The 13247-nt window shown below is 37.5% G+C and overlaps 1 protein-coding gene across 1 annotated transcript; it reads left to right on the forward strand.

The window, feature by feature from the left end:
* The first annotated feature begins 4106 nt into the window (after nucleotides 1-4106).
* On the forward strand, nucleotides 4107-8782 carry LOC136252429 (protein mono-ADP-ribosyltransferase PARP3-like). The gene is made up of 10 exons (XM_066044857.1): nucleotides 4107-4225; nucleotides 4441-4499; nucleotides 4543-4710; nucleotides 4761-4829; nucleotides 4941-5030; nucleotides 6329-6418; nucleotides 6466-6643; nucleotides 6779-6925; nucleotides 7084-7267; nucleotides 8649-8782. Exons 1-9 carry the CDS (start codon nucleotides 4174-4176, stop codon nucleotides 7257-7259), a joined length of 1029 nt encoding a protein of 342 aa, XP_065900929.1. The 5' UTR covers nucleotides 4107-4173; the 3' UTR covers nucleotides 7260-7267; nucleotides 8649-8782.
* The last annotated feature ends 4465 nt before the right edge of the window (nucleotides 8783-13247 follow it).

Here is a 13247-nt window from a genome sequence, read left to right on the forward strand (position 1 = left end):
TGATAGGACAAGACAGTTTTGTGCTCAAGCATGAGAATTAGTGTTCTAAGCAGCGTAAATAGTAATCCAACAGACTACAGCAAGTATTTAGGCCTATGTGAGAGATTTTGGCGAGAGAATTCAGACCGTAGATTTTGTAACAAAGCGTATCGCATTAACCGTGGTTGTTACACGCTGTCACACTTTCGCTCATAGTACCTTCATGCCTCGTCCATACCGCTTCTTTTATAGCCGGTTCCACTTTCGAATCTTGTGGTAAGCTAGGCGTGTCACCAACACAGTCCTTTACCGTTGCGTTGTACTGCAAGGTGGTTTAAACTTTTGGTTAAAAATGGAAGATACTTAGTCGTTTCTTCAAGCAACAGTTCCTGATTTGCTCCGATATTTCCTCTGGTTCCCTCTGTTAACTGGTAAGGAATAGGTTTATCACAGTTAAAAGGATAGAATATATTTACGAAGAAAATAAAGTGGTTTAAAGTAATTTTTGGGCCGTTTTTTTCACTTTCAATCTCCTTTAATTTTGCGTATAACTTCCTTGAGGGTTGGTACCATCCTATTTCCCTCGATTACTTAGTTGAGTTCACTGTAGCGAAGTTTCACAGTCGTTAGTTACAAAATTCTGTCGTTACAACAATTTGTTTCTCTTTGATACAAGCGCAGCAAGCGTAACGAGTATGTTCGTGACGTAATACACGAAATTCCAATAGAAGTGTACGTATATTGAGACGTCACGTTATTGCGTTTCCTATCCCTTTACTCTATTATCTATGGTAAAACGCATTTCATCATGAGTTGATTGTGTTGTGTCTGTGGAACTTAGAGTGGAAACCATGCAACTGTAAGATCTACTCGTCTCTCGTCGAGTCCCTATGTTTAGGCTATGTCACTTTAGTGTGCACTGTCTGTGTACTTGTATGTGTTATAGTATTTGTTGACCAGCTGGTACCTGATGCCCATGGTTACACAGTGGTTGATGACTGGGACTGTATGCTCGACCAAACTAACATTGGACAGAACAACAACAAATATTATGTGATCCAAATGTTACAGGGAGTGTTCCAGATGTATTATGTGTAGAACAGATGGGTAAGTGTGTGTTGTGTTAGGGGTGTGTAAAGGGCTTTGGTACATCCCTAGACTGGAGGATCAAGTCACCACAGTGTCTGGGAATTTTTCTGCATTCATCGGAGCTTTAATTCCCTTTAGGTTTTTCCTAGTGGGATTGAGCACTTATAATCAAGGGCAGATTTAGGGGGGGTGCTTGAGGTGCTGAAGCACCCCCCTTCCAAAATTTTGCAATGAACAAGCTAGGAAGGTTCTAGAAGCTGTAGTACAGGTGCAGTTACATTTTATACACATGTATGGGCATGAAAAGATGGAAAGAGCAAGGGGAATAGCTAATCTTATCCAAGAATTACTAAGAGGGGTTCAAAATTATACTGTTGGAGTAAGTCTTACCTTAGAAACTGCTAAATTCGAAATACTCTAATAGAACAGTCAACTACTCTAATAGAACATCCATCCTTAAAACTATAATTTTCAAGAAGTTACCAGAGTGTAAGTTGAAATTAAACCTATTCTTCTAGACCTGTGCACTGCTACCCTCACTATTGTACCAAACGTCCTGACATAAAAGATTTATGCCTTTATTGTACTAAATTGTATAAAATATCATTAATTGAAAATCTATTTTGAAAACAACTTTTTCTGTCAAATAGTTTAAGTGTTTTTAGATTCTGCTACAAACTTGATTCTTGGGTTGAAATGCTTCTCTTGCAAGTAAAAAAATAGTCTTATACAATAGTGAATTTCCTAGCATTTATAAAATTCACAAGACTGCAACATCTGAGAGTTGTTTGTTTTGTTTCCCTTACTTGATCAAATCCCATGCTAAATTCATCTAAATCTAGCAGCTTCTGGAGTATGCACGTACTATCAAATCCCTTGAAGCTAAACTTTAAGCTTAAATGATACTGCAGCATTTATGTTGTCATGATCATTGTGTGCTAAAAATGGGTTAGTTGTGGCCAAAAACTAGTTGTATTTGTAAACTAGTTGTAAACAATTATAGTGATGGATGGATCGATTATTTTAAAAGTTAGATTGAAACCTGTACCACAGAACAGTGGCTATATTGAATCCTGTGTTTAAAATATTCTCCATGACCCTTCATTCAATTAACTGTACACTCTAATTATTCTCTTTGACAAGCCACTATTTTACATTAAAATCCGATAACAAGAAACAGTGTATAGTTCTGTTTTTATTTAAAATTACTTCCAACTGAACTCATTCGTCCTGTACCCACATTTGAATAAAAATAGCTTCTAGATTCAATCTTGTGATAGCCATTTTCCAAAAATTTCCAGGGGAGTACGTCACCAGAGCCTCCTAGCTGGAGAATTCTATACATGCTGAGTGCACATGCACCCCACACACTGGTGAGTCTACTTGCCCTCTCCACTCACACTTATCCTCTCTACTGTTTGGACAGCTAGTGTAGTTTGAGCCATGGAACTGTAAATTATGCCATGATCATACTTCAAAACACTAAATTTGATCATGTACAGCTGAGTACCCATATATTTCCACCACTAGTTCTTTAAGATGTTACTCTAAGATTGAATTTTAGCTACTGGCTGTGCCCTTTAGTTATATTGACAAGCTGTAGGGGAATAGAGGCATCACATAAACAAAGTAACATCATTTTTCACTCAAAATGACTACCAAATTCAATCTCAGTAGGCCAAATTTACAAAATTTTCCTGTGGGGGCATGCCCCCAGACCCCCCCCCCCCCCCAGATAGAGCATGCTGAGTGTGCCTCTCACACTAGTTGAAGCATACTATAACTGTATCAACTTTCTTGCTACATATATAAATGCCCATGTTAGCACCCCCCTTCTGAAATCCTAGATCTGCCCCTGTATAATGTTGTGTCATTTAATTTACTGTGTAAATGGTAATGATTTTTTTGTTGTCAAAGTTTGAAGATTTATGCACATTGTAGTAGTTTGTTGTCAAATTTTAAAATTCTCAAGTGTTGCCATTTGTGTAATTATATTGTAGATATGGGCCACCTGTTAGACTGAAATCTTTGTTCTTATTATGGTGGTGTCTACTATTGTGTCCTTAGATTGGAGAGTTTTTATAAGAGATTTCTTATATGTTCGGTTTACATTTTTTGATTTAGTCTATTTTAGAGGTGTACCGATAATCTGATAAGCTATCAGTTATCAGCTATATTGGCCTTGTTTTTGCATATCGGTATCGGATTGGTAACATGTGTGAACAATCAGCAGATACAGATATACATAGACATCTATTTATGGGCACTTGTGCTGTAGTAATGTCCTAGTAACATCTGTTAATGTAATGTCGGCTGTTGAATAGATTCCAACACTGTCACTTTATAACTGAATTTAGAGTGTAACTTGTTAGAGAAAAGGTCTATGCCACCATATCGGATTGATGATATATTCGGTTATCAGAATATCAACTAAAATTCATATTGATCCACCTCTGGTCTATTTCTAATTAAAGAGCATAAATTTATTTCATCTATAGGGAGAAACAAGTCAGAATTCCATGAAGGGTCCTTTCCGTAGTGTGGACGATGCAGCTAAGGAATTCAAGAAGAAATTCACGGACAAGACAAAGAACAATTGGGAGAATAGAGACAATTTGTTCCTGCACCTGGCAAGTACACTTTGCTAGAAATGGATGATGATGATGATGATGATGTGAGTTGATTGGCTAGATTGTGTTGCCCTTGGTAACTAAATATAAGTACGAAATTCACTATTTATGTTTCTAACTAGTAATTGACCCAATTAATGAGCAGCACTGAGTTTGATGTTATTTTGTTTCTTTTGCTATGTCTTTCTGCCATCATCATGGCTAATCTGTTGAGTCACACTGAAAGTTTGCTAGGAACCAAATCATTAGTGTAATAAGGACAATATAAGTATACTAGAACATATGTATTTCCTGATAGTGTATGTATCCAGCTTATATACATTCCTGCAGTAACATGTGTTTACCCTATGATGATGTCATGTTACATCACAGGAAACAGGAGCTGTTGTCAAGGGAGATGAGCCTGATGCTCCTCCTAAGAAGGTGAAGGCATGTTCACTAGATAAGTGATAAGTCAACACAAGAATTAGTTAGGATGATCTTTGATAATGACATGTTCAATAATGCCATGCAGAAACTGGAACTGGGTGAGCACTCCACTCATACGCATACGTGCTACACGTACACACACTCTTACACACATATGCGCGCACATGCACACACACACACCCGCCCGCATATGCACTACACACACACACTACATATTCTCACTGCAATTTCTTTGTGTAACAATAAACAGTTCCTCAGTCCCTAATAAATGTTGTTAATGACTGCTCCTTTGTTGTTGCTTACCTACTCACAGACACAAAGAAGATGCCCCTGGGCAAGTTGAGCAAGTCACAAATTGCTAAAGGATTTGAGGTGATGACATGTGGTGTACACATGATGTTGATAATGTTATTAGGTGCTGGAGGAGATTGAGGCATTGTTAGTAAATAAGTCAACCAACAGAGCAAAGCTTTCAGAGCTGAGCTCCCGTTTCTATACCATCATACCTCATGACTTTGGTCGTAAAGTTCCCCCGGTGATCGATGATGAGGAAACATTAAGGAAGAAATTTGACATGTTATTGGTCAGTGATGTCATCATTAATTACATAATAAGGGGATTACCCCACCACAGGTGTTGGGAGATATTGAAATAGCTCAGTCAATGCAAAAGGATCAACAAGAAGCCAGTCAGAAAGAAGAGGTATTAACCATGGTTTATTTTGTGAAGTGATTTTCTTTGCTTTTTGAGTTACTGTTTCTCATGTTTATTTACTACGTGACCAGTTAAGTGTTGTATTGCTGTTTATTATAGCTTGAGGAGGTGCCACACCCCCTGGATATTAACTATGAACTACTACAAACTATATTGAGTCATGTTGACACAAAGGATGAGAATTATAAGGTGTGCATGCGTGTGTGTGTGTGCGTGCGTACGTGTTGCACCAACAAGACATTTTGTCAATATTTTATAGCTAATATTCATTATAGTCTTTTCAATGTAGCTTATCTGATGATAAGGCCCACTTTTCTATTCAATAAGGATTATTAGAAATTTGATTATCTAAGGAACATTTTCAATATGGTATGTTCACGTTGAGGTAATACCTCAGAGAACAAGGTACTGCTTTTCAGTTTATTAGAGAAATGACAATTAAGGTTGCAAAGCTTGTGGTTTGGCTCCATCACAAGTTTAAGAAAGGAGTATAGTATCTTTTGCAGTTTTGCCCATTGGAATATTATGTACAAAAGTAGCAGCTGATAGATAGGGTTACTGATCTGATTATCAATGTAACAGTAGCGTGTGTTTCTGTTACATGTATCAGAGGAGAACATGAACAGCACTTGTGTGCTCCGGGTAGCACATATCGCAGTCAGTGGCGTATCTAGACTTCTTACTTCACCCGGACACTGGGTGGGCAAGCCACTCAGCCACATACACATGCCCATCTTCATATGGACATCAATATAACATCTAAAATGTGTTGTGCATCACTATCTATGTGCTATACCTACACTAACTGCATGCAAAATAGCTAATATCACTAGACACAATCGTTGACTACTATCGTCTTCTTTACAAATACAATACAGCAATGCATAATACTCGTCGAGACTTGGATTTAAAGCACTGGGCGCTTATACGATCATGTGACAACTGTGGACTAAAGTAGTCAACCTACAAATAGAATAAATGAAAACATTGACTAAACAAATACTCATACCTTTGGACTATTCAGTAGCTAGCTATCATCTACCCATAGATCTTTTATCTACCAAAGCATCACACAGCCATACGGGGTGCATGTCTCAAAACTTGCTCACGTCTGTTCACATCTGAATTTTGAAATTGACTTAATTTTAAATGGAATTATTCACCACACTATGAAACATTCATTCAGTCCTTGTCACGATGCTGCAGTAGTAGTCATGTGATCTTTCTATTAAGTACCTTACTTTGGAAATACCACAATCGAAACCAATTCAAGATCGCCGTTTCTCCTCTGGAAAGAAAAGCTTGATTTGACGTGGATCAGCGTTTCGTAAGTATTCTTTACAATCATTAATGTTTTGTGGTTATTCAACACTGATGGTGAAAAGCATTTACCAGGGCACAAGTCAAATTAACCAGGCCCGGGTAGGCCCGGGTGTAGATACGCCACTGATCACAGTACAAAGTGTCTATCCTTTTCCCCTCAACAGATCATAGAGAACTATATCAAGGCCACGGAGGACAAAACATGGCGGAAGGTACAACTGTTGGATGCATGGGAAGTGGACAGAAGTGGAGCGGTATGATATTCCAATTACTGCACACTGTTAACAAATGAATTGTGTAGAACACGAGGTTTGCATCACATGATCATCTGGTGAACCGACGGTTGTTATGGCACGGCACCAATGTTGCTGTGGTGGCAGCCATTTTGAAGAGTGGTCTACGCATCATGCCACATTCTGGGGGACGTGTTGGCAAAGGAATTTACTTTACATCAGAGAATAGTAAATCAGCTGGTTATGGTGAGTATGGGATAATTTCTAATAATTTACTGTGTAAGAGTCATCAACTTGTAAGGAATCTCTTAATTTGATGAGATATGCATTTATGCATGTGTATTGTGTATAGTGTTGTAATATGATGTAATGTAATTACAGTTGGTACGACTAATGACTCAATTGGGGTGATGTTTCTGGTGGAGGTTGCCCTAGGCAGAGAAAAACGCATTGACAGGGATAACCACACCCTCACCAAACCTCCTGATGGGTATGACTCTATTGTAGCCCGAGGGCAAACTGAACCAAGTAAGCTGTGTGAGCCACAAAGTTTTATTTTATGATCAAAAATTGTTTTTTATTCTGTTAGTATTGTATGTATAGCTATCTATCATCTCTTGTTTATTTTTGAAAACAAACACTCCGAAGATATGCAAGAATTTATTTCAGTGTCTGTTTGCTTACAGATCCTAAGGATGATAAAACCATCTTATTGGAGAACAAACAAGTCACTGTACCTCAGGGCAAACCCATCCCCATGGCAACCTACTGTCACAGCTCTTTCTCACAGAGTGAGTACCTAATTTACAAGGAGAGTAAGTGTAGGCTACGCTACTTGTTGAAGATGAAGTTTAGCTACTAAAGTAATAGGTAAGACTCATTAGTAGTTGACCATTGTGTGTAGTGGCATAAGGTTTTGTAATTTGTAACCTGCTGAGAAAAAAACCGGCCGTTTTCGCACATTCTTCAAATTCCATTTTATTACTTCTCTGTTATCTATGGTAACAAAGGAGTGGACAGCCAAAGTTTCAGCCTTTTGTGAAGAATAATCTTGGAGTTATAGTGATAGACAGTTGGAACAGGAATAAACTCGATTTATAAAGCAACAGTACAGCAAATAAATTATAGGCACTAACTTAATCGACCATAACTCATGACTGAAACAAGCTACGAAGATGGGATTTGGCTTAGTCAGTTCACCATGAACTGGCACATCAATCAAGGTATAGTGTTTTCCCTGTACACCTCCATGTGGACAAAGAAGATGGCCATTTCAACATCTAAATGACGATAGTAAACTTTATTTTTACCACATAGTAAATAAGTGCCCATAACTCACATACCGTATACTATAGAAACATGAAACAAAGATTTTCATATTCCCAATGAACAGGAGAATCTGATGGTATATATGATTTGAGCTTTGTTTTGGTACATAACAAAGCAATTGAAACGTGTGTCAAAAATTTTTCTGTAGCACTTGTACTTTTACCTAGTTTATTTCTATACAATTTTATAGTTTTGCAAAAACGGCCAGTTTTCACTCAGCGGGTCACATTTATCATACAGTACTATATTCCAGGTTAGTATGACATACTCAGGGTGCTCACCCCCTTTGATAAACTCTTGTCCATCTCTCCCTATAATAGTTTTGAGAATGATTGAGTTTCAAGCATGAGCCTGCAACTATATCTTTCTTCTTTAAAACACATCGTGAATTAGTTGTACCATCATATTTAAACAACACACCGTACATAAGGGAAGAAACATTGATCAGTAAATATTGTTCATTGTTTGTTGTTTATGATGCCAGCTTTCTGTGAATGTAAATTGCTAGCCATAATGACCTTCAGTGAACAAGTTATGGTTTGATGAACACCACTAGCCATTTAGTGGCCTATGTGGACAAGGTGCATGTGTTTGGTGAAGTTCGGTAGGTTTAAATGTTAAGTAATACAGTTCTAATACATGTAGTTATTTAAAATTAATCTTGTGATAAAATAATAGTGAAACAGGAAGCATGATGATGCTATTACAATGCTATGTGGGAAAACCCCTACTTTGGAATTAGTAATAATATGTCCAATGTAGGGGTTTTCCCACATAGCTTTTAGTGACTCATGAGTAGTATAGAGTATGTATAATCATGAGTATGTCTGGTGTCCAAACTTTTAGTGACTTAAGTGTTTAGTAACTAACTTTTCTAGAATATTTCTCTTCACAGTAATAACTTTTCTATTTATCCATACAGGAACACATTTTATGGAATCCCCACCTACTCCTCCTCTCCATCTATCATCATCATCACAGACTAGGATATGTTGTTGTGTGTACATAACATATTGTTTGTATTTGCTCTGTGTGTGTGTGTGTGTGCTGAAGAGTTTTATATATACTTCATATTTATATTCAAACTATTGACATTTTGTAAGCGTCATCCCTGTACACTGCTGATGTGATTTGCAGTGGAACTTCTCTCAACAAATTAGGGACACTTCAGAAAATCCTCCATAATGAGGACAAATAACAGGTCTGACTCATACACCAAGACCCACCTGAAGTGTCCGTTATTAATTTGTGACCGGATTTCACATAACAAGGCTTCCACACACACAAAATCAAACTTACGTTTTTACCAGAAATGGATTGCTGGCCTAATACACTATCACATTCCACACTGTACTTCCTTCGGGACTGGCAAGTCTGGTTTCTGTGGCAGCTTTCTTCCGACCCTGTCAAAGCCACGAGTGGGAGATTGGCGCCATTGAATGGCCATGGCTTTGTGATGATGGTGTGTAGTGAGCTGGGACTTCACAGAGAGCTCACCAATAGTGTTCTCGGTCAATTTGGAGTGATTTGAGGGCCATGGAGAGCCCAAACTTGGCCTCTGGATTCCAATCGTCTTCTTACTCCATTTTATACCCGTATATTAAGACCACCATCCACCCCCACCCTCTCACCCTATTACTATCACCTGTGATATTATTACCCACTCGAGAAAAGCTGCCCAAAACAGGGCTAATTTTGGATATCAGAAATGTATACACCCACTCAGTGATAGCTAGTAAATAGATGCATACTTGGTGCAAATTTTGTTTGCACAGCTGTAGGCACTGGGAAGTTATTACACAATGATTACTTAAAATCGCCATATCTCCTAACGAAGTTTTGTGCGTCGAAGCCGGGTTTTGTCAAATTCAGTCACATTTGCACATTCATCAACACCATCACTTGTAAGGATGCTATAGCTACCTGTACATTCTCTTGAGTAGTTATTGCCTGTGAGCTGAGCTCGCTGTCAACATTACTCTGCTAAACTGTACGTATCATGTTGTTCTCATTATAGCTTTCTGTAGGCCTGTAGCCTCCTTGCAGGATGGTTATGCACTAATAAATTAATAGCTGTATACATCGTCACTAGACTCAGTAATGAGTGCATATCACGATGCCGGGCTGCAATAACTCAAGGAAGATGGAAAAGTAGGGATAAATTTTCAACATGGTCACAGTTTCTAACTTCCTGCTTCACAAACTTAGTATTATTTCAGGCAATATTTCATCTTTTAGAAATAATTTTAGAAGTGATCTATGAAATTCCAGGTTGTTACCTACTCCTCGCCATTAACACATTAATTTTATTAATACCCTTATATGGTGTTCCACTGGATAGTCTCAACATTCAGGCTACAAGGATACTTAATGATGATATTATGATGACAATAAGCAGGGGCGGATCCAGCAGCTGGCAAGGGGAGGGGCACAAACAGGCTAAGTTGTAAGTGGTTTTATTTTTATTTATTTATTATTACTGAGCAGGCAGCACTCAGTGCTGATTAGCTCAGGAAAAATTTAGCAATTACAAACATAGTTACAATGATTACATGCGTACAGAAGTTAGGACTTATAAATTTGCTGGATTTCATTAGTAAATTGGTCAATGTTATCATGATCAATTAATCTGGGTGGTAAAGCATTCCAATCACGAATTGATCTGAAATAAAAACTATGCTGGAATATGTTGGTGGATGAAGTAGGAAGAATGTAACATGTAGGATGATATTTAGTGGCTCTTTCCATTTCTAAATAGTAGGATGGGATAGATAAAGGGTACTCATTGTGGATGATTTTAAATAGTGTTTGTAACCTACATATCTTACGACGTACTTGGAGACTTGGCCAAGAAAGCTGTTGTAACATATTTGTGTATCTACTAAAATCATTTAAAACCCATCTTGCAGCTCTACGCTGCACTTTCTCTAACTGTTGGATATTAGTTTAATAGTATGGGTCCCATACAACCGCGGCATACTCCATTGCAGGACGAATCATGGTGAGGTAAGCTGATGCTTTTACTTCTGGCGAGCAACTACTAAGGTTTCTTTTGAGAAAGTTTAAAGTTTTGGTGGCTTTAGCAGCTGTGTTTTTATGTGAGATGACCAAGATAGTTTATTATCTAATAAAATTCCAAGGTAGGAATATTCACTAGATGTTGTTAAATTGTAATCATTCAGTTTATAATTGAATAGAATAGGTGATGAAGATCTGGTGAAGCACATAATAGTACATTTTGTTACATTAAAACGTAGTTGCCACTTTATTGCCCAGGCAGATAGTTGGTCGAGATCATTTTGTAGTTGGATAGCATCTTCTTCAGTAGTAATAGTTCTGTAAAGTATGCAATCATCAGCGAATAGTCGTAATGGTGAACTTATGCTCTCTGTGATGTCATTAATGTATATGAGAAACATCAAGGGACCAAGGACAGTTCCTTGAGGTACTCCAGACTGAACGAACACCGATTCAGATGAGGCACCATCTAATACTACTTGTTGAGATCTTTGGGTAAGCCAGGTACTGATCCAGTGACAGATGTTATTAGTAATGCCATAATGTCTGAGTTTTACAAGAAGTCTCTGGTGTGGGACACTGTCAAATGCTTTCGCAAAATCGAGAAGAATAACATCTGTTTGTTGGTGATGATCCATGGAATATGATAAATCTTCTAACAGGGAAATAAGTTGAGTGACACAGGAGTGCTGAGACCTGAATCCGTGTTGGTTTTCAATGAGTACATTGAAGGAGTTCAGATGTTGTATAATAGAATGATAAATAATGTGCTCCATGGTTTTGCAGAATATAGATGTTAAGGATATTGGACGATAGTTGGAAGCATGAGTTCGGTTTCCTTTTTTGAAAACAGGGCATACATTAGCCTTTAACCAGTCAGATGGTAGCACACCTGTATCCATGGATTACATAAAAATGACTTGTAATATAGGTGATATTTCATTGGAACAGTGCTTTAATATAAATGGAGAGATATTGTCTGGGCCACTAGCCTTGTTGGTATCTAGTATAGATAGTTGATGTTGTATTCCAGTAACCGAAAAAGTTGTGTCAGGCATTCCAGGTAGTAAGTTATTACTTTGGTTCATAACGGGAACATTAGACAGATTTTCCTTGGTGAAGACTGACTCAAAGTGCTTGTTTAATAAATTGGCCTTTTCTTTTGAATCAGAGATAGGTAGTCCATTTGTAACCAATGCGGAAATGTTATGATTATCTTTTCGTTTGGCTCTAATATATTTTCAAAATTGTCTGCGGTTTCCACTAAATGAGCCGTCAAATAATTTGCTAAAATAATTATTATGTGCTGTTTTCAACATACTGTTTATAGAGTTTTTCATCTTTCGATAAGCATTCCAGTCTTCACTAAAATTTCTCTTTCTCGCTCTGTTATATAATCTTTTATGCTTTCTCATGTTCCTCTTCATTTCTTTATTTATCCAAGGCAAGCTGGTACGGGAACATATAGTTTTGTGTGGGACATTTTTAGAGACAGTTACTGTAATTGCATTCTTGAGGTCACACCAATTTTGTTCAACAGATCTAGAGTAAGGGTCACTTTCTAAAAATGATGTTTGAAAGCTGGACCTTTGATGCTTTCAAGGTTGGCTTTATGATATAAGGCTGCTTTGTGCTCTATTTTATTATAAGTGGTTTTACTTTCCATGTCAACACAGAAGACAACAGCTTCATGATCAGACATCCCAGTAGTCACTACATCCCAGGGATAATACTTAGGTCTGAGATATTAGAGTAAGTAGAGAAGACAAGGTCAAGTATACTTTCCCGTCTAGTGGGGGGTGTAACAAATTGTTCTAAACCAACATCATTGACTACGTCCAGAAATAAGTTATTCAATTCACTGCCATAAGTAGGATACAAACTAAGTTGGCCACTACCATCACACCAGTTAATGCTGGGAAAATTAAAATCACCTGTGAGTATAATATTCGGAAGTTCATTTGTTTGATTTATAAGACTGTTTAGTGATGTCTGTAAGTATAATATAGGCTCAATAAAGGGAGCTGGGGGCCGATAAAATGAGCAAATGTATATAGAGTTCCTTTTAGCTAGAGTTATTTTTGCCCAGACAATTTCTGCACTTACATCAAGTTCAGGCTGTTCAGTTACATTTAAACATTCTTTAATACACAAGAATACTCCTCCACCTCCCTCTACTCTATCTTTTCTAAAAACAGTGAAATTACTAGGGAAAACTTCAGCAGTATAGTATTGACCACCAAGATGTGATTCACAGCCACAAATAATGTCAGGATTTTTTTCATCCACCATTGACCACCAATGCTAAAAAGTTTGCTCTTTTCTCAGAACTACATAAGCTACAACAATTTAAACTTAGGATTTTTGGTTAGGAATAGAAGAATTAACAGTAAGATCATCAGGAATAATTTGAAGCTGAAGCCAGAGTAGGATTATTAAAATCAGACTCCTTACTTTCCACACAGGAATACCTAACAATGATATTGCCATTTCAAATCATTAG

This window comes from Dysidea avara, chromosome 4 (genome assembly GCF_963678975.1).
Source record: "Dysidea avara chromosome 4, odDysAvar1.4, whole genome shotgun sequence".
Lineage (NCBI taxonomy): Eukaryota > Metazoa > Porifera > Demospongiae > Dictyoceratida > Dysideidae > Dysidea > Dysidea avara.